Source organism: Nannobrachium achirus (genome assembly GCF_963921795.1).
Source record: "Nannobrachium achirus genome assembly, chromosome: 3".
NCBI classification, from domain to species: Eukaryota; Metazoa; Chordata; class Actinopteri; order Myctophiformes; family Myctophidae; genus Nannobrachium; species Nannobrachium achirus.
This window is the reverse complement of record NC_137812.1, coordinates 73,506,305-73,529,591: the sequence shown is the minus strand read 5'-3', so window position 1 is coordinate 73,529,591 and position 23,287 is coordinate 73,506,305. Positions and strand designations below refer to the sequence as shown.

Sequence of the window (23,287 nt, the reverse complement as noted above, 5' to 3'; positions counted from 1 at the left end):
TTGAGTACCCTTTCCATGATTTTTTTATCCAAGTACTCCCTTTCCCAGACAACATTTTGCTTATATAACTGCAATTAAAACCACAACTATGGTAGGCTCAGAGATTGCGTTAGACCGGGAATTGCCGGATTTGACCGATTTTTTATGGCCAAGACCGAAAAATAAAATTCCTCCCGGACATCCTGACCGATTGAAAAACCAATGGTCATTTATCATTATCGCCGTCTGCTCCTCATGCGCAGGCTGCCTGCCTCTCTCTCTCTCTCTCTCTCTCTCTCTCTCTCTCTCTCTCTCTCGCTCTTTCTCTCTCTCTCTCTCTCTCTCTCTCTCTCTCGCTCGCTCGCCCGCGCGCTCCCCCGTTCTCTCTCTCTCTCTTTCTCTCTCTCGCTCGCTCATTTCAGTGTCAGTTTGCGATGCACGCACAGCATGTAAAGCCATGGGAATTAAGGAATGCACGCACGGTCAGCAATCAACCCATAAACAAACATTATACACTTGATTGAAGTTATGAGGAGAGGAGATGGAGTGGAGACAGTAGGAAGAACAAAGCCTTTTCAACTCTCCCAAAGTTGCATAACATGGACTGTCACCACTCGACAGTGAGTATTGGATTAATTGCTGGCCAGATGAATATCAACCTTTTCATTATTCTGAAGTCAAGACATGGTATTGTATTGTTGGCATGAAACATGATGCAACAGAAAGACGTTGTTGTGAAAGCAGTGTGCGTGTGCCACATGCAGACAGCCTGCGCGAACAGCGCGATTAGTCCAATATAATTAATTCCCTTATGCAAGATTGAAGCGTTTTTTTCTTTTTAGCCTATACTTTTTCATTCAATTCGTTTTCAGTCCCAACTATGCAGTAGGCCTAATACTTTAACTGTTGCTATTGGCTGTTTGTGCACCTGCTTGTAATGTATGCATTAAAATGATTATGTCCGGTATATTCTTCAGATGTCCGGTAAATTTTAATCATGCCGGTCACGGTGACCGGCAGTTAAAAATCCTAGCGCAATCACTGGGTAGGCTATATGCATAACACCCCTGTTCAACAATATAACATCACAAATAAGAAATGGAGTGAGTTTCAAACAGTGCATCCTGAGCAGATTTATTTTCAACACTGACAATAAGATTCAGTCAGTTTTCATGTCAATAACTAGTAATCAACAACCAATCATCAACTGATCAACAAAATTCAAAAACACATCTCAGTTGGCTGGTATTCTACCATGTAATTTCTTCAGTATCCCATGCAGTACCTCTGGGTATCACCAGGGGTACTCGTAGTACCCCAGTTAAACACTGGAATAGTTGACTTTCAATGTCACAATCAACAATTTTTTAAGCAGCACTGAGTTAACTTAAGAAAATAAAACTTGAACTCAATCTAGTGCAATGTTTGTACTTGAAAAATGAAAGCTGGTGCTATTTAACTATTATTATTATCATTGTTATTAATATGCTGGTGAAATTGGCTTGGCAATCCTTTCTGTTTTTATACTGTCATTAGTATCAACAAGCAACCCCCCTGGTTGCTTGTTTCTCTCTCAAAAACAAAACCTGGCAACATTGGGTGATCAGAGATCAGACTCAGAGAAATGTTTATCTTAGCACAGGACGCTAAACAAGCAGGCTACAGTGGACACTCATGCTGCTCATGATTACATGCATTTATGTAGCGCAATATTTGGGATATGTGTGGCTGGCTACCAACAGGGAGGAAACATCGGAAAATCACTGTTGATAGCACGTAAAATAGACGATTCGCACGGCAAATAAAATAGACGCTTCACGGACATTTTTAGCGCTTCTTCGGCAGCCTTTGCTATAGATTTCAGCACTTTTGCAGCACATAAAGCGTGTGCATTAATCTGGCCATTCTTTAGCATGATGTGAGTTTGTATGCCTTGTAGATCAGCTGTTTTCGACTAAACTCACGCAGCCAGCCACCACGAGCTGCTGTTCGTTGTGGGTGTGAGAGTCAGAGTGTGTGTGGAGGGAGGGAGGGACGGGGAGAGAGAGCGAGAGAGATAGACGGAACACTATAGCCCCGTTCAGCTCGCATCGTTGCTTTTGTTCAGATGTACTGTAATGAGATGGAGTTATTTATTTGAGCGAACGGGTAATATCAATGCAAAGAGCGAGTTTTGGATCATCCTGGCACACAGTGAAATAAGTCCAAATCTGCGACATGTTTTCTTCATGAGTCTGTTAGAGTTAGCTTCGCTGCTGCTTTGTTTTGGTCAGCGCGCGTTGAGCCACATGTTGCGTACTGCGAATGCGTGTCATTTTTGATCGGCGGAAAACCGGAAATTACGTTAGGACCGGCCGGTCACCGATTGAGGCCGATTTTATATAATACCGGCCGATTTTCGATACCGGCCGATACCGATGTCCATCTCTAGTTTTTAAGGCTTTTTTTCTCTTGTTTTTTTTAATCGGACTTAGGGTTAAAGTAGTGGAGGAGGTCCTGACAGGTAGATAAACTTACTTTAAAGGTCCTGACAATAGATAAACTTACTTTAAAGGTCCTGACAGGTAGATACACTTACTTTAAAGGTCCTGACAGGTAGATAAACTTATTTTAAAGGTCCTGACAGGTAGATACACTTACTTTAAAGGTCCTGACAGGTAGATAAACTTATTTTAAAGGTCCTGACAGGTAGATACACTTACTTTAAAGGTCCTGACAGGTAGATAAACCTACCTTAAAGTAGTGCAGCAGGTCCTGACAGGTAGATAAACCTACCTTAAAGTAGTGCAGCAGGTCCTGACAGGTAGATAAACCTACCTTAAAGTAGTGCAGCAGGTCCTGACAGGTAGATAAACCTACCTTAAAGTAGTGCAGAAGGTCCTGGCAGGTAGATAAACCTACCTTAAAGTAGTGCAGAAGGTCCTGGCAGGTAGATAAACCTACCTTAAAGTAGTGCAGCAGGTCCTGACAGGTAGATAAACCTACCTTAAAGTAGTGCAGAAGGTCCTGGCAGGTAGATAAACCTACCTTAAAGTAGTGCAGAAGGTCCTGGCAGGTGATCTTGTGTCCGTTGATCTGTTTCTCCACCAGGTTGTCAGGTGACAATAGAGTAGGAATTAAAACCTTCAGGTGGGTTTTAAAATCCTCGTCAATATCTGAGGATATAATAATATGTTAATTATACTTTAATTATACTTTAATTATACATTAATAATACTAATTAAAACCTTTAGGTGGGTTTTAAAATCCTCGTCAATATCTGAGGATATAATAATAATAATACTTTAATTATACTTTAATTATACTAATTAAAACCTTCAGGTGGGTTTTAAAGTCCTCGTCAATATCTGAGAATTATAAAAAATAATATTTTAATTATACTTTAATTACACTTTAATTATACTTTAATTATACATTAATATGATACTAATTAAAACCTTCAGGTGGGTTTTAAAATCCTCGGCAATATCTGAGGATATAATAATATGTTAATTATACTTTAATTATATATTAACCAGTAAGACGCCTAAGGGCCATATATGGATTCTGCTAGTGTGGTTCTCCTAACAGAGCCTCATCTGGCATACAATCCTTTTTATGCCCATATATGGAGATCCCTGCTCTGAGTATCTGACATCACTGTGATGTCACCTGTGATGTCACAGTGACGTGTCAGGGGAACCACAGTGTCGGGCGTTACCCGTCCGGTAAGAAATGACAAGCTGTGACGGTTCTGATAGTAAATAAATAATACTAATAAAAACTTTCAGTTGGTTCTTAAAGTTTACAATTTACAATGTAGGCATTTAGCAGACTCTCTTAATCCAGAGCGACTTACAATAAGCAAGGTAATACATCAATACATCAACATCAATGCATCACATGCATAGAAATATCAATCTAGACCAGGGGTCTTCAACGTTTTCAGGCCGGGGACCCCCAAACTGATGGGGAGATGGAGCAGGGACCCCCTACCACCTCGTAGGGTGGGGGGGTCGGGGCTACGACATATTTTTTATTTAAACAAGTACAAGTTACAGCGAGCAGCGTGGGCCGTACCACTACCAGTTCTAAACATACTACTTATTAACTGAGAACAAATGTCAATTATATCAACAATCTGTCAATTGCATAGTAATCATGTATTCAAGCTATTCAAAATGGATAGAATCATGATTTATTTTTTAACATAAATGTGGAAAATGAAAAAAAAACAAAAAAAAACACATTTTTTGAAATCTTTTTTTTTTTCAAGCAATAATTTCGCGGACCCCCTGCAGTACCTCTGCGGACCCCCTAGGGGTCGCGGACCCCCTGTTGAAGACCCCTGATCTAGACAAAATGACGCCGGTAGACCAAGCACCTAATCAGTAAACTTTATATATAAACTACAAATGCTATCTAGCTTTCATGTCTGGTCATTGGTCTTTCATGTATGGTCATTGGTCTTTCATGTATGGTCATTGGTCTTTCATGTTTGGTCATTGGTCTTTCATGTATGGTCATTGGTCTTTCATGTCTGGTCATTGGTCTTTCATGTATGGTCATTGGTCTTTCATGTATGGTCATTGGTCTTTCATGTATGGTCATTGGTCTTTCATGTATGGTCATTGGTCTTTCATGTATGGTCATTGGTCTTTCATGTCTGGTCATTGGTCTTTCATGTATGGTCATTGGTCTTTCATGTATGGTCATTGGTCTTTCATGTATGGTCATTGGTCTTTCATGTATGGTCATTGGTCTTTCATGTATGGTCATTGGTCTTTCATGTATGGTCATTGGTCTTTCATGTATGGTCATTGGTCTTTCATGTATGGTCATTGGTCTTTCATGTGTGGTCATTGGTCTTTCATGTGTGGTCATTGGCGGTAGGCCAGTGCTACGGTAAGTGCTATGGGCTTCAGACTAGGGATGGTCCGATCAGGTTTTTTGGAACCGATCACCGAGCACCGATCACAAAAGTTTGATCACCCGATCCCGATCAATCACCGATCCGATCAAGTTATTATTTATATTTTCTAAATGTTAATGTTTTAACTTTATTTCATTCATTCACTCATGAATTCATTTATATATTTACCAGCATTACTATATATTTATTATCATAGCAGTAACTAATTATTCCTTCAGCACTGTGGAAATCAATACCCCAAAATGGCCTCAAGTGGGCATACTGAACGGCTGGTTGATCAGATGCACCGATCCGATCGGATCGGTGAATTTACCTTTTGATCTAAACCACCGATTATCGCCGATCATGCTTTGATCGGCCCGATCCGATCCATTGCCAATTGATCGGTAACATCTCTACTTCAGACCAAAGTGGAAGCTTGTGAGTGAGTCGTCTCGCATGGCCAGACTGTTGCCTCCGCGATTTGCAAATGCTCCCGTCAACAGTCTGGGGCACGGAAATAGAAACCCTGGGCGCGTTCGGAAATGCGCACTCAACGCACTGGTGTGCCATGTTGTCGTTCGTTTATTCGGTGCACTTGGTGCGTTGTCGTTCGGAAATCCAGTGCGCGGCGCACTGGTGTGTTGAGTGCACGCACTCACCAACCCTACTCAGAGGATGGGGTTAGGCGGTGTGGTGCGGTGGTTCGGTGTTCTGATTGGTTGGTTTTCATAGCCATGTCTCGAACGCTTCTCAGCTGTGAACAATGGCGGACATTACCGCAAAATGCAGCATTTGGAGCTTAATTGGTCGTTTGGCCTTGATAGTTTCACACACATTAACGTGTAAACTAACAGCAGGTGTGCCAATGTTATGAATGACATCTCCTTTCAATAGCAACGTTACGTTAGCATACTTAGCAACTGCTGCTTTTCAGAAAGTTTAGGCTACTGAAAAAGCACACAGCTGCCTCTTAAAACTGGTCGTTCGTAAATAAGCCACACTGAACGCACTATACAACGACACGCCCACTGCACTCACTACACCGAGCACACACACGGTGCGGGTTTCCGAACGCACCCAATGAGTGCGAGATAGAGCGGATGTGACGCAACCGCTCCCTTGGACAGGTTTTCTCAAACTATACACCCATTACAAGAATAATATGCCGCTCAAATGACTCTGTCTGTGCGAGTGTGCTTCTGTTATGTTTCCAATGGGACTACAGTTCAGTGCAGCACTGGCTACTTCCGATACTCGCCATTCGGGAGCTGCCGTTCCAGACTCTATATAGCATTCAGAGATTGTGGAATAGTTGTCTGGCTATGCAAGACTAGGCAGTTAGTCTGTAGTTTAAGCGCGACAGGGAGTTTATTCCACAGTTTGGGGTCCAGGAGGGCAAATTGTCTAGGAAGAGTGGATTTTTGCCCTGGGGTTTTTAGCGAGGGTTCTGTCAGCATCCCTGTGATGGCTGATCTGAGTGAACGGGTGGGGTTGTAGGGGTTGATCAGGTTTTGGAGGTATGGAGGAGCCGTACCTTTGGCTGCTTTGACTACTTTGTGAGTATTTTTTACCTCTACAGTGTGAGTATTTTTACCTCTACAGTGTGAGTATTTTTTACCTCTACAGTGTGAGTATTTTTACCTCTACAGTTTGACAGGGTTCCTACACGTTTTTACCAATTCATTTCCAAAACTTTTCCAGAATATTTAACCCGATTTCCAGGACTATATAACAATAATTCAGCTCAATAACGAGTCGCTTACTCCTATGCGCAATGCCCAAAGACAGTGACCCCCGAAATAATCATATTTTAACTGGGGACCCTGGCTCCCTGACGAGCACTAAGAGTTGAGGAATTTTGTTTAACACGGTTTCATGGTGAAAATAGCTGATCTACATGCTCACCGCGTTGTTTGCATGTAGATTGGCTATTTACACAATTTCTGACTCTAAAATTTGACAATTTGGCCAATGTTTCATTTGTCATTTTAGAGGTATTAACAAAATCAATAACCAAAGACAATGCACAGCTATTTTTTCCAGGACCTTCCAGGACCCTTGATCAATTCCAAAACGTTCCCAGTACTGGAAACATATTTTTCTAATTTCTAAATATTTCTAGGAATGTCCTGACCGTGGGACCTCTGGTTTGAGTGCTTTTACCTCGTAGTCTGCCGTCAAAGTGTGGGTTGGTGGCGACCTTTAACCCCGGGTGTGGCAGCAGGAAGCAGCTGATGTTGGAGAAACAGGAAGTGATGTGTTTACGAACGTTCTGAAGCTCCTCGTGTTGGTTCTGTTTCACCTGAGACAGACACACACACGCACAGGCAATTAGCAGACGCACTCAATCCAGAGCGACTTACAATATGTCCCACAAGCTGATGGGTCAGATTGTGGTATGTTAGTCTCTATTAGTAAATGCATATTATACTTGTTTGTACTTGACTGGGTTTTAGATTAGTATTATTGGTTTTGTACTTGACTGGGTTTTAGATTAGTATTAATGTTTACTGTACTTGACTGGGTGTTAGATTTGATTATTGTAAAATAGAAAAGCCTCCTGTGGACAGGTGATGAGAATTAGCACTTGTGCTAAAATCACTTATATATCAATGCATCTGGTTCGTCCAATGTGTAAAGTAATGTGTAAAGTAATGTGTAAAGTAATGTGTAAAGTAATGTGTAAAGTAATGTGTAAAGTAATCTATTACCTGTAATCTCTTCTCCAGGAAGCTGGCCCCTCCCTCCAGACCGTAGGGGTGTTCATAAGGATAACTCCAGTCTCTGATCAGAAACATCAGCGTCTGGAAAGATCAATATCATCAATACTTTACTAACACCACCACACAACCACTCAATACAATACAACAGGGGTCATGTTTTCAGGTCAAGGACGCGTGATTACAGGTCCAACTGGGAAAGATGGATAACCACGCCCCGGACTCATTTTTGAAGCTTGTGATTGGCTGGACCGGACGTAGGGAGCGCTCCGTTGTAGTCACTTGGACCGCGCGAGGTGCACCAAAACCCAATTATCATGGCGTTTATCGTGCGCTTGCCCAGGCCGTAACGATTGCATTCACCACGGCTCTTCGCGGCCACTCGCGCCTGCGGCGCTCGGGGGCGAAGAGCAGGACCAAGGTCCGCTGGCCTTCGCGCCGCTTGCAATGTCGTGGACAATAACTGTGAAAACGAGCGCTCTATGCCGTTTCCATCCATCTTTCCCAGTTGGAGCCGTAATCACGCGTCAAGGACCCCTTAGTTGAGACCGAGAGATGAACCTGTTCATAGATTCCATATAGTTTCATCGTTTGACAGCACAATCATCAGTGTATTTTGGATTTATGTCAATTTGTGTTTTCAGATATTTAACCACTTGAACCGTCAATACTTAATAAACTTGAACTTTCACTCTGTACTTAGTCTGCTCTTTTTCCCCTCTACACCAAACTTCTTTGACAAAAATACCCAATCTACAAGCTCACAACGCCATTGTGAGCTTGTAGATCTGCTATGTTTGGCTAACGTTCTCAGAATATGCAATCTCTGATCAGAAACATCAGCATCTGGAAGGATCAATACTGTACTACTACTGTACCACCACTAGGGGGCACAGTTGTCCGGATTTAAAATGAAACAAACACAGAACTGAAAGTTCCTATGATTGGCCGCTAGTTGCGCTGTTCTGGTACCAGAAGCAACATGTTCTCCATAGGATTCCATTCATTTTCCCAGAACGTTTACATTTGATTTTCTTACCCTAGGGAGCAAACATTTTTTTAAAGAGAGGTACCCATGGAGGGAAATAGGGGAGGGTCATGCCTTTCTCATTTTAGTCCAAGGGAGGGTCAGCTAATTTTATTTGAGCCCAATGGGCGGGTCATACAATGTTTTATTAATAAAATAGTCTGTTTTATATGCCTTTTTAGTACCGTTTCTCTGAATTCATCACAGCGTTTTCAAAGGATACAAAGGAATCAAAGTAGCGCTACAGTATAGTAGAAATGGGTCCACAATACAAATGACGCTAGTTTTGTGGATTCAACCTTTTTTTTTATGAGTGCACCCCAGAACCATGATATGGATATTGTGAAAATATGGTCCCATTTATGTTATAATTGACATTAAAGCAGGGTATAAATATAGCAGTAGCATTCCTCTGGTCCATACAAGGGCAAAAAACAGCTTATTTTTTGCTCTGATAGAAAAGGTTCCCAGCGTCCATATTCTTTACGGTCTATAACCACAACACTATTGTAAGGATCAATATGATCAATACTGTACGATATTAACACTAACTATAACAATAATTTATACTTTACAATATTAAAGGAGTCATCCAGACCAAAACACATATAGGGTTAAATCTGCCTTTTATCATACCCCTTCATACCTGCTTTAGTCGATTTTTTTCATAACTGCCCCTGTTGCTAGATTTCGCGGGCTCTCTCATAACTAACACAGTGGATTGTCCTTAGGCTAGTGCGGGTATTTTTTTTGCTTCAAAGTTAGTATTTTTTTATTGGATTGTGTTTACACAACGTCCTGAGACAACCAAGCCGCTGTTTTGACCTCACAGGCACCCTTACTTGTCAAACTGCTTCTGTTCTGCACCAGAGCAGGGAGAGGAGAGGCTAGAAAGGGAGGGGAGGGAGGGGTCTGTTTGACAAGTAAGGGTCCCTGTGAGGTCAAAACAGCGGTGTGGTTCGTCTCAGGACGTTGTGTAAACACAATCCAATAAAAAAAAAACTAACTTTGAAGCTCAAGAAATGACTGCACTAGCCTAAGGACAATCCACTGTGTTAGAGAGCCCACGAAATCTAGCAACAGGGGCAGCCAAAACCTAGCAACAGGGGCAGCTATGAAAAAAATCGACTAAAGCAGGTATGAAGAGGTATATGTGTTTTGGTCTGGATGACTCCTTTAACACAGTTAAACAATATATTTTCACTCTGGTCTCTAAACCACAGCAGGTTCAGGCAATAGGAATCGGATCATGAATTAAAAAAAGCTCAAAGCTCACAGTTCAGTACCTGGAATGGTTTCTCATAGACCTCCTCCATCGCCAGTCTGCCGTACTCTGTGAAGAGCTACACACGCACGCGCACACACACACACACACACACACACACACACACACACACACCCGCGCACACGCACACGCACACGCACACGCACCCGCACGCGCGCACGCGCACACGCACGCGCACACGCACACGCACACGCACACACACACACACACACACACACACACATTACTCTGTAAAGAGCTGCAGAAAAGAACACATTTATCATATTTTTAAAAGGGGCAGTGATTTACTTTAGTTAAAACCAGTAAGACTCCCTAATCGGGAGATAAGCGACCGTCAGGTCACATGTATAGATCCATGTTGATGACATGACTCTAGACATACAGTGTACCGCTTTGCGTGACTTTAGGGCAAAACCTGTGGGAACAGTGTCCAAAAATGTGTTTTGCAAAAACCGGTGGTGCTAAATGGGACAGATCCATGTTGATGACATAACTCTAGACATACTGTATACCGCTTTGCGTGATTTTAGGGCAAAATCTGTAGCGGCAGTGTTCAAAAATGTGTTTTGCAAAAATCGGCCTGATGGTGGCACTAAAAGAGGGCCATGTGAGAAATGAAGGGTGAAGGTTGTGGTTTGGCAGCCAAGGAGTGTGTGTGCAAAGTTTGGCATGGATCGGGGCAACGGTGGCAGAGATATGAGTAGGGGAAAAGTGTGACGTGACTGACAGACTGACAGACAGACAGACAGCCGGTGGAGGTTTTGATGGTAACTGCGACCTGACGGTCACAACAACAGTTATATAGCTCTATATTGTAACAGTAGGGGTGTAATGATGTAGTAACTGTCTAAATATATATATATATATATATATATATATATAAATATCGTTTTTAACAACAACAACAAAATCGAAGTATATCGAAATGAAAACAGCTAAAATCAAATCCTATCGTTTTATTTTGTATCGTATCGAATCGGCAGTGCAAAGAATCGATTGTATCGATACTACCTACTTGTGCATTGTATTTAGCATTTTTAAGAAGAAAAAATTAAAAGGTGGGGTTTAATTACTTTTCCTTTCCATCCAGCTTTCTCTCCATCTCTCACAGAACAACCTGCTGGATCCCAACCAGTCAGGTTTTAAACCGGCCCATTCCACAGAAACGGCACTCCTAGCAGTCACAGAAGCACTCCATGCTGCCCAGGCTGCATCCCACTCTGCAGTCCTGATTCTTCTGGATCTATCAGCGGCATTCGACACAGTGAATCACCAGCTGCTCCTGGACACCCTTGCTGAACTAGGCATCACCGGGACGGCACTAAAGTGGTTCTCCTCCTACCTGTCGGACCGGACCTACCAGGTCTCATGGAAAGGTTTGCTTTCATCCCCCCGATCCCTCCAAACGGGAGTCCCCCAGGGATCCGTACTTGGCCCTCTGCTGTTCTCCCTGTACACCAAATCCCTTGGTGCTGTAATCTCTGCTCACAATCTATCATATCACTGCTATGCTGATGACACTCAACTGTTTTTTTCCTTCCCCCCTTCTGCCACCCAGGTGGAAGAGCGCATTGCTGCATGTCTGGCTGACATCTCACAGTGGATGTCACCACCTCAAGCTGAACCCGGACAAGACGGAGCTACTCTTCTTCCCAGCTAAGTCTTGCCCCATGCAAGATCTCACTATTTCCATAGATAATGCATTGGTGACTTCAGTTCCTACTGCTAGAAACCTTGGTGTGGTCCTGGACAGCCAGCTATCATTCAAGGCACATATTGCATCAGTCACCCGGTCCTGTAGGTTCACACTCTACAACATCCGTAAAATCAGACCGTTCCTCACCCAGGAGGCAGCGCAGCTCCTCATTCAGACATCTGTCATATCAAAACTTGACTATTGTAACTCTCTCCTCACTGGTCTCCCGGCATGTGCACTTAAACCTCTCCAACTGATCCAAAATGCCGCGGCACGACTGGTCTTCAACCAGCCTAAGTTCTCACATGTCTCTCCCCTTCTCCGCAGCCTCCACTGGCTCCCGGTTGCGGCCCGCATGGAATACAAAACACTGATGCTGATCTTCAAAGCAGCCAAAGGTATGGCTCCTCCATACCTCCAAAACCTGATCAACCCCTACACCCCCACTCGTTCACTTAGATCAGCCAACACAGGGATGCTGACCGAACCCTCGCTAAAAACTCCAGGGCAAAAATCCACTCGTCCGAGACGGTTTGCCCTCTTGGCTCCCAAGTTGTGGAATAAACTTCCTGTCGCACTTAGAACAACGGACTCACTCGCTACCTTTCGCCGTGGACTGAAGACTCACCTTTTCAGACTCCACCTAAACCCTTAGCACTACAGTAAAATCAATGACCATACATGAAGCTAGTCAGCATTTGTTTTTGTTTTTTAGGTTTCTTTAGAACTTTGATTATATTGTGTTTTCTCTAGATAGATATCCATTTACATTGTTATATTGCTGTTAATGTACTGACATATTATCTTGTTTATTATTGTGATGTTGTATCTGCTTATTGTAAGTTGCTTTGGATTAAAAGCGTCTGCTAAATGCCTAAACTGTAAACTGTAAACTGTAAGCTACACTGGTCTATCGATAAATGTGTGTAATCTCTGGGTTCATGTCAAGGTGCAGGTTTGTCAATATACAATGTCCATGTATTTGGCAGATAATCACTGTGTTTACTTATTGATATCCATAATAATACAGGTTTCCCTTAACTCAGTCGGTGCCATATTTAAAGTGGGACCTCTTATATTGCCGTTTCGCCAACAAAGGGTTAAAAAAATAGTGTGCACGCTGGTGCACACATTCGTGCACAGATCATGCACTATGCATGTGCATGCTTTTCACAGCTTTCAAACAAAAAAATCCGCTTGGAAATCCGTTCAGGCATTCAGGAGAAAACAGCCCTTATGTTTTCTTCAAATGTAAACAAACATGGCTGCCATGTTTGAAAGATGGGGTTGGTATGGGGGTTAAACATGCAATTTCGCGATCGCGATCATGCCTAGTACATTGTTGGAGGTCCAAAAAACTTTTTTTGAGCGGTGGTCACACCGTCTCCATAGCGTGGCCGTGTGTGTATCCGTCCGTGTGTGTGTGTGTGTCTGTGTGTCTGTAGCCTCTGGTGTATGTAGCCTGAGTACCCTGGGTGACCAGAGAGGTGCTGTTGAGTCTAGCCTGGCCTTTGCATCAACTGCAACACACACACACACACACACACACACGCCCCCCCCCCCCCCCCACCGCTCAGTTCACACGAGTGTGATTTTTTTGTATTATTTATTTAAAAAAGACGTCCAGAAGACGTCTGGCAGGGAGGTCCATAGTTAAAAAGACGTTTTTATTATAGAAACGTCTTTTTTGGCAGTGAGGTTGTTAAAAACCTGCACTATCCACACCTTTCACACAGATGTAATTTCTTTGCTAAATAGTTACTATATCGATTTTAAATAATTGAATCGAACCGTATCGTATCGCCATGAATTAACAAATATCATCCATGTATCGTATCGTCAACCATGTATCGTGATATGTATCGAATCGCTATTAAAATGTATCGTTACACCTAGTAATCATCCACCATCCTGACTATGAGTAAACCGGGGACCACCACTAGTGTTTCAGAGGGGTCCATCATAGACCCACTACCGGCCTGTCAAGAAAAGCATAAAAGCCAAAAAAACATAACTTGGTAAACGGCCTGGTAATGCTAACGTGCTAACGTGCTAAAGCGCCATCGGGGGCGTGGCTCACCTGGAGATGTTGCAGGTCGTCTTCCTGGACGTTCTGAGACAAATTGTACACCTGTACACACACACACGCACGCACGCACACACACACACACACACACACACACACACACACACACACACACACACACACACACACACACACACACACACACACACACACACACACACACACACACACACACACACACACACACACACACACACACTCATTAGAAGCACGATATCAGAGTATCACAGAAAGTATTTTCCGAGACTTAAATTCAATCCAAAGGAGCGTTGTTGGCAGACAAACGTTTACATTGCCAAAGCAGTGTTGTTTTTGACAGCACATTTTGATGTAGTTTTAGTCACCTGAAAAGTTTTAGTTTTAGTCGACTAAATATCATAAGATTTAGTCAGCTAAAATGTATTTTGGCAGGCCTTGATGGCATTGTAATGATTGACTTTACACTTGGTTGCGTGCTGAAAATAGCCGATCTACAAGCTCACAACGCGTTGTGAGCTTGTAGATCTGCTATTTTCAGCACGCAACACCTGAGAGCAACCAAACATAAAATGACTCTCTTCTCCACTAGTCCCCTCCCTAACGTTTTAGTCTAGTTTTTATTTTGTTGACGGAATTGACAATACATTTAGTCTTAGTTTTAGTCATCACAGCTTGGTTTTTATTTCGTTTTTATTTAGTTTTCGTCAGTGAAAGAAACGCAGTCGACAAACATTTTTCGTCATAGTTTTAGTCGACGAAATCAACACTGACACAGAACGTCCCCTTCTGTGACCAACGTGGAAGGAAGCTTGTCTTCCACGTTGCCTTGCCTCTCTTACAGACGCCCCAGAGCCTTTCTTACAGACGCCCCAGAGCCTCTCTTACAGACGCCCCAGAGCCTCTCTTACAGACGCCCCAGAGCCTCTCTTACAGACGCCCCAGAGCCTCTCTTACAGACGCCCCAGAGCCTCTCTTACAGACGCCCCAGAGCCTCTCTTACAGACGCCCCAGAGCCTCTCTTACTGACGCCCCAGAGCCTCTCTTACAGACGCCCCAGAGCCTCTCTTACAGACGCCCCAGAGCCTCTCTTACTGACGCCCCAGAGCCTCTCTTACTGACGCCCCAGAGCCTCTCTTACTGACGCCCCAGAGCCTCTCTTACTGACGCCCCAGAGCCTCTCTTACAGACGCCCCAGAGCCTCTCTTACAGACGCCCCAGAGCCTCTCTTACAGACGCCCCAGAGCCTCTCTTACTGACGCCCCAGAGCCTCTCTTACTGACGCCCCAGAGCCTCTCTTACAGACGCCCCAGAGCCTTTCTTACAGACGCCCCAGAGCCTCTCTTACAGACACCCCAGAGCCTTTCTTACAGACGCCCCAGAGCCTCTCTTACAGACGCCCCAGAGCCTCTCTTACAGACGCCCCAGAGCCTCTCTTACAGACGCCCCAGAGCCTCTCTTACTGACGCCCCAGAGCCTTGCCTCTCTTACAGACGCCCCAGAGCCTCTCTTACAGACGCCCCAGAGCCTCTCTTACAGACGCCCCAGAGCCTCTCTTACAGACGCCCCAGAGCCTCTCTTACAGACGCCCCAGAGCCTCTCTTACAGACGCCCCAGAGCCTCTCTTACAGACGCCCCAGAGCCTCTCTTACTGACGCCCCAGAGCCTCTCTTACTGACGCCCCAGAGCCTCTCTTACAGACGCCCCAGAGCCTCTCTTACAGACGCCCCAGAGCCTCTCTTACAGACGCCCCAGAGCCGGAGGAGGAGTCTACCTTTTATGGTTATGGCTAAATATGGATTAAAATAAACACAGAGGGTTCCTGAAGGGTTCCCAGTTGGATCCCGGGCTCCCCCAGAGTTAGTGTTGAAGAGTCCTTGAGCAAGACTCTGAACCCCTAACTGCTCCTGATGAGCAGGTTGGTGTTAATTATCAAGACTCTGAACCCCTAACTGCTCCTGATGAGCAGGTTGGTGTTAATTATCAAGACTCTGAACCCCTAACTGCTCCTGATGAGCAGGTTGGTGTTAATTATCAAGACTCTGAACCCCTAACTGCTCCTGATGAGCAGGTTGGTGTTAATTATCAAGACTCTGAACCCCTAACTGCTCCTGATGAGCAGGTTGGTGTTAATTATCAAGACTCTGAACCCCTAACTGCTCCTGATGAGCAGGTCGGTGTTAATTATCAAGACTCTGAACCCCTAACTGCTCCTGATGAGCAGGTTGGTGCCAAGCATGGTTTCCTCTGACATCAGTGTGTGAATGTGTGTGTGAATAGGTGAATGTGATGAATTTGTGTGTGAATGGGTGAATGTAATCAATGTGTGTGTGAATGGGTGAATGTAATGAATGTGTGTGTGTGAATGGGTGAATGGGTGAATGTAATCAATGTGTGTGTGTGTGAATGGGTGAATGTAATGCACAACCTAAAGCCCCCTTTAGACCGCAGCATTAGAACCACACTACACAACACTACACCACTCCACACCACACAAACATATCGACATTTTCCATTACACAAAAGTAACCCTATTAGTAAGAAACAAATTGACCATTTTAACTGTGATTATAACACAATATAATGTGTTAAAATGTATTACAACTAATCTAATTATAATACACTATAATGGATTATAACTGTGATTATAATACACTATAAATGATCATAATGTATTACAACTATGATCAATATAATAATACACTATTACAACTCCTGGTGGTCTAAATGAAAAGTCAGTGAGTGTTTGTTTGACCCTGTTTGGCCCAGCTCAGACCTACTCTAGAGTGGATACTTTTTAGTACCACGTTTAGTACTACTTTCACACCACTCTACCCAGGTCTTTGTAGAGGACAACCTGGCACAAGTGGGCGGTGTGGAGTGGTGTGGTGTTGGGCCATGTCAGTGGAAAAGGGGCTTATGTAAAGAGCTTTGGATAAAGACACTATATAAATATAAATGCACCATTTAACAAGCGTTATTAACCCATTCAGAACGGGTACACAGTACTGTGTATTATTATTTTATGCTTTAACTATTGAAAAATATCGGGCCACGCTGTGAGCTTGTAGATCTGCTATTTTTGAAAAATCTTGAAAATTTGAATTTTGACCCGATTCTATAAGTGTCTTTTGAATCCTTCTAAGGTTTTTTGAAAAACCCTATGTTTCTATGTTCAGCAATCTGGCCAGCTATGGTCAAAGAAAAGGTCCTTTTCACTTAACTGGAGCTCAGTTAGTCTGTTCTTGAGAGACTACTATGTCAGTGGTTCTCAAACCTTTTCATGGCCACAGACCCGCATCTCAAAATATCTAGTTCCAGGGACCCCCCAGAAGCAAAATTTGAGTTACAAACGTTTGCTTAAAAAAGGCATATATTCAAAGATTTGCACACATTTTCACGACTTTTTCAAAAATAGCAGATATACAAGCTCACAGCGCGGCACTCGGTGCCGCGCTGTGAGCTTGTATATCTGCTATTTTTCAATAGTTAAAGCATTCAATAACCCTAACCCTAAATGGGTTAAATAAACTCATCTGTATTTTACCATCACAGAACTGGTCATGGTGCTCAGAGCGAATAGCGTGGCACAATCTCTGATGGTGGACTGGCTGTCGAACGCCCCCTGTGTGTCAATGAGTAGTACTGCAACCTGAAACACACAACACACAATACAACATGACATTACTGCCCCCTGTGTGTCAATGAGTAGTACTGCAACCTGAAACACACAACACACAATACAACATGACATTACTGCCCCCTGTGTGTCAATGAGTAGTACTGCAACCTGAAATACACAACACACAATACAACATGACATCACCGCCCCCTGTGTGTCGATTAGCAGTACTACAACCTGAAAACCAGTATTAACTCTTTCTCAGCCGAAATCAATGCCAACCGGATTAAACCGGACTTCTTTAGTACTTGAATTAGCCGGACCGGAATTTATCATACTAGATCATTAAAAAACGAAATCAATGATCGAAAAAAACAAAACCTATTGTTACCCCTTCTCCGTCTCTTGATCGGCTTATCCAAACGTATCGTTGTATCTGCGCTTGAACCGGAAGTGCTTTGGCAATGTAAACGTATGTTTTCTCATGCCAATAAAGCTCCTTTGAATTGAATTGCTTTTGGTTGCTTTCCGGGGCAGATTAGCCATTTCCCATAGACTTACTGTATAGACGCTAGCGTTAGCTTAGCTGCTGTCCGAGGGGATCTCACTCAGAAAAAAGTTGACATGGACTGTCTGTACATACGGAAATGATCACATGCACCCACATCGATGTGCACGGATCGTGCACGCGAAGCGCACGGGGGGGAAGATGCCTCGGCCAAAATCCCCACTATATGCCAATGCAGAGCTGAGACAATTCGCTGGTGAGTAAACAACGACCGATGATGATACGGTGAAAAGAATGACATGACGTTGGATCTCGCTGATGGTCTTAAAATGAATGCTGTCTCAGATCATAAATGACATTTAGAAATTTCCGGCAAATCCAGCGAAAGTGGTTCTCAACCTTTTCAGGCCGAGACCACCAAAATAATCATATTTTAACTGGGAACACCCCACCCTGACGAGCACTAAGAGTTGAGGCATTACATATTGTTCTGTTGTAAACATAGCAGAGCTACATGCTCACAACGAGGCGTTGTGAGCATGTAGCTCTGCTATTTTCACAATTGCTGGCTCTGATATTTGACAATTTGGCAAATGTTTAATTTGTCATTTTAGAGGTATTAACAAGTGCTTAAATTGTCACTTTAGAAATGTTTAGATACCCTCTATACACTTAAACTTTATGTTGGTTTGTTTACTGTTGAGTGAGAAAACAATGTTGCGCATTAAGTTAATCATCTGGGGACCCCCCAAAATAACCAATAACCACAGGTTGAGAACCACTGTGTTAATGGGTGACAGCAAACAGGAAGTGTCTCCATGGAGACAGACAGTAAACAGGAAGTGTCTCCATGGAGACAGTAAACATTCAGTGTGACCTCTGACCTTGCTGCGGTCGGGTCTCTCCACCACGAACACGTGGCTCCAGGCCATGATGCCCGTGGTCTCCCTCTCACAGCCGCCACGCCACCTGAAGCCTGTCAGGGGCTCACCGTCGCCCCCTAGCCACCAGGAGGACTGGAGAGACACACACACACACACACACACACACACACACACACACACACACAGACACAGACACACAGACACACACACACACACACACACACACACACACACACACAGGTTGGGATTTGTGAAAGGAAAAGCAGAGGCAACATTTAAGTCCCTTCGATGCATTGTAAAAACGTTGTCTTTGCTCCGTTCAATTCAAATCAATTTCGCTAGAGCAGGGGTCTTCAACAGGGGAGGGGGTCCGCCACCCCTAGGGGGTCCTCAGAGAAATCCTTTATTTATTTTTATTTTACATTAATAAATTAACTCCTCGCATCCATATTCTGGGGGGAACACTAGCCGATAAAGAGCAGATCTACAAGATCGACTATTTTCAGCAAAAAGGTTTGGTGTACAGGGGAAAAGAGCAGACCAAGTACTGAGCCAAAGCGTATAAAGTAAAGTGGTTAAAAGTCTAACAACACACTTTTAACCAACATGTTGTGACGGTGGTCCCTGCTTCATCTCTCTCTCTCTCTCTCAGCTAAGGGGACCTGTAAGGGTCCATTTGGTTCCATTTGTACACTCTCAGAGTTACAGACATGTAAGGGTCCATTTGGTTCCATTTGTACACTCTCAGAGTTACAGACCCGTAAGGGTCCATTTGGTTCCATTTGTACACTCTCAGAGTTACAGACCCGTAAGGGTCCATTTGGTTCCATTTGTACACTCTCAGAGTTACAGACCTGCAAGGGCCCATTTGGTTCCATGTGTACACTCTCAGAGTTACAAACCTGTAAGGTCCATTTGGTTCCATTTGTACACTCTCAGAGTTACAAACCTGTAAGGTCCATTTGGTTCCATTTGTACACTCTCAGAGTTACAGACATGTAGGGAGTTGGACCGCTGATGGTCCCCTGGCCAGAAGTTGACAAACCAATGCAATACTAAAACAATAAAGCTCTTGTAGTGTGTGTGTGTGTGTGTGTGTGTGTGTGTGTGTGTGTGTGTGTGTGTGTGTGTGTGTGTGTGTGTGCGTGCGTGCGTGCGTGCGTGCGTGCGTGCGTGCGTGCGTGCGTGCGTGCGTGCGTGCGTGCGTGCGTGTGTGCGTGCGTGCGTGCGTGTGTGTGGTAATGTGAGCGCAGCATTAGATCTCCAAATCCTCTTTAGTGCTCAGTAGAACTCATGACAGACATTCCTTCCATAGGATGAAACACTTCCTTTATTTAAGCTAAACCGTGAGGCTGGGTTCACTCTGCAAGATACAGGCTAGCATTCATGAACAAACACCAGCTAAATCTACCCTTTAAAGGACAACCTAAATCACTTCTAGGCTCATTGCCTCATTCTCCTACTTATATTGATCCAAAATGACTGTCCATGGGGTCTATTAGGCAGAAATGCCCCTGTTGTCCAGTTTCCCCAGCAGAACCCAGCAGCTCTCATAGCACAGAGTGGAGCTTATAAGCCTATCGCTTATTCGCTTTTACCCTATTTGTTGTGTTCAAAAGTTCAGTTTTCATGAATGTTTTACTAGTTGTCATTACAAACACATCCATGCCTTGGTTGTCCCACAAACTCATAGATCATGGTATGGGGTGAGCATTCGGCACAACTGCCAATCAAAGTGACTGTACTGGGCTGGCCAATCACAGGGCATCTTTTCCGGGACTTGGCACATAAAAGCATATCATCTGTTTAGTGTTTAGCAGAGTGTGATGGCTTGTGTGGGACAACCAAAGCATGGCTGTGTTTGTAATGACAACTAGTAACACATTCATGAAAAATAAAAACACTTTTGACCGCAACAAATAGTGTTAAAGTGATAGGCTTATGGGCTCCACTCTATGACTCCGTGGCCAAATACATGTAATTATGGGGGTCCTTGACACGAAAAAGTTTGAGACCCACTGATTTAGAGGAAGGATTTTAGAAGAAGTTTATAGAATCGGGTCGATATATTCAAAGACTTGCACACATTTTATCGATTTAAAAAAAAGAAGACAAAAAAAGCAGATCTACAAGCTCGCAGCGCGGCACTTGGTGCAGTGCTTCTCAACTTTTTTGCACCCAATACCACCTCAGAAAATATCTGTCTCTAAAAGTACCACCATTATGACTGATGTTAAAATACAGCACACAGCGATGGGATAGCGTAGGTGGGCTACACCTACCATATTCCTATTAATATACAAATACTGTATAAGAATAATACATTTTTCACAGTTGTCAGCGAAAGTCATGCTGTACAAAATGGTAACAAACAATAACACTGTCACTTCTTGCAGTTCTCCCATGACAGACAGAGACACACAAGTTGCGTTGCCATCCAGCCGTTTCCAAAATAGGAAGCAAATGATCAGATTGTCCATCCACTGATAAAATGCGATTCTTGGGAGATATATAGTTCATGGAATAAGCAGTAGGTCAACTCATCAATGGGCCAAATATTCCAATATTATAAGAAATACGAAGAAATTAAGTACCTGCTTGTACATGTATCGCAGCATTAAGTCTAACAGGAAGTACCTGGTTGTAACAGGAAATAGGAAGTACCTGGTTGTAACAGGAAACAGGAAACTTGCCGATTTCAGAAGAGACTCGTCGCCAAGATATGTAAAAGTTATTTGGGGCCATGATGATATAACCTTTTCTTCCCACTACTAGAAATGTATATTGTCTGTGTTATTCTTTACAACCACAATTATTCACGTGTGGCAAGTTCGCGGTTCCACTAGTTTTACTTGGAGGCTAGTGTAGGCTTAGAAGCATTTTCAGAAATGAATTTAATGTTTTCCATTTAATGATTTCCTTTATCCTCATCTATCTTGCGCTAATGCACACGACTGTTTTCGCCATGAAGCCTAGTAGGCTTTTTAGAAGTTAATGTATTGTTTTCCATTTAATGATTTCCTTTATCGTCATCTTGCACTAATGCACACAACTGTTTTCGCTAGGTTTTAAGGTCTTATTTTAGTTGTTTCTCATAAGCTTGCAACCCTCCTTGCCCATTGGCCCCCACCGTTGCGCGCAGGTTCACCGGGAAAACTGCGGTCGCCTCGCGACAGTACCTGGTTGTAACAAGAAACAGGAAGTACCTGGTTGTACATGTATCGCAGCATTAAGTCTAACAGGAAGTACCTTGGTTGTAACAGGAAACAGGAAGTACCTGGTCGTAACAGGAAACAGGAAGTACCTTGGTCGTAACAGGAAACAGGAAGTACCTAGTGGTAACAGGAAACAGGAAGTACCTGGTTGTACATGTATCGCAGCATAAAGTCCAACAGGAAGCTCTTTCCTTTGCGGAAGGCTCCGGCCACCGCCACCACGACCACGCCCAGGTCTCTGATGTCATCGCGCAGGAGGAGGAGCTCCAGGGCCTGCTCGTCCAATGAGAAGGCGTGCTGGTCCTCGTCCAATGACACCACGATCTGCACGGGACGGCCCGCCTCAAGCCCCGCCTCCTCGTCGTCATCATCAAGCTCCTCCTCCTCCGGACTCTTAGTCTTGGAGGCCGCCGGGGTTTGGTACCGACAACCTCCTGTGGGGGAGAAGAAGAATTGATGTTTTGTAATAAAAAACAGTAAGAAAAGCGACCGTCAGGTCGCATACACAAACTTTAGAAGGCAATGGTAGCCAATAGGGAGGGAATATGGGAAATGTGACAGATGCATGTTGATGACATGACTGTAGAGACACTGTGTACCGCTTTGCGTGATTTTAGGGCAAAAGCTGTAGGAGCATTGTCCAAAAATGTGTTTTGCAAGAATCTGCCTCATGGTGGCGCTAGAAGAGGGCCATGTGGTGGAGGTTGTGGTTTGGCAGCCAAGGAGTGTGTGTGCAAAATTCGGCATGGATCGGGGCAACGGTTGCGGAGATATGAGTTGGGGAAAAGTGTGACGCGACGGACAGACTGGCGGACAGACTTACAGCTGGTGGAGGTTTTGATAGTAACTGCGACCTGACGGTCACAATAATCTAAGTCTGCAAAGCAACAATTTTTTGTTGCTTTTTTTTACATGAAATGTAAGTTTACCATCATCACAAGAATCATTAATAACGTGTCACTTTCAGTTTAGAGCACTACAGAAGGCAGGTGTGTGTGTCCAGCTGATGCTCATTGACGCTCGTTAATGTTACGTGCATCAAAGCAATTGTGTTTCTCCACTGTCAAATGGGCCAAGATGATGGCCATTGTTGAAAAGAAAATATCTCATGTTGGAAATTAAAGTACCTCTGATAAATTTAACCCTAAACTGTGGATTACGTCTCTGCCTCCGGTTCCTGGGATCATTACAATATACAAGTAAGACGCCTCAGGGTGAAATGCGCACCAATACTTGGCAATCTGGCCAGTGATGTATATCGGACCGGTTACCCAATCTCAACAGTGCCTGTTGAGATTGGCAGAACATGCCCATATATGTGAATTACCAAATATGGGCATTCCCAGATATGCCGCATCGGGACAAGGATCTCCATATATGGGCATAGAACAGACA

General features: G+C 43.7%; 1 protein-coding gene across 1 annotated transcript in view; it reads right to left on the bottom strand.

The window, feature by feature from the left end:
* The window catches only part of LOC308282441 (atlastin-2-like), a gene marked incomplete at both ends in the record, with an annotated part of 38,041 nt that overhangs the window by 13,523 nt on the left and 1,231 nt on the right, over positions 1-23,287 (bottom strand). The window contains 8 exons of the mRNA XM_080722786.1: positions 3,007-3,134; positions 7,037-7,175; positions 7,585-7,677; positions 9,907-9,963; positions 13,682-13,732; positions 17,211-17,315; positions 18,678-18,809; positions 22,037-22,326. Coding sequence (XP_080578912.1) covers positions 3,007-3,134; positions 7,037-7,175; positions 7,585-7,677; positions 9,907-9,963; positions 13,682-13,732; positions 17,211-17,315; positions 18,678-18,809; positions 22,037-22,326 — 995 coding nt within the window. The remainder of the gene's footprint in view (positions 1-3,006; positions 3,135-7,036; positions 7,176-7,584; positions 7,678-9,906; positions 9,964-13,681; positions 13,733-17,210; positions 17,316-18,677; positions 18,810-22,036; positions 22,327-23,287) is intronic.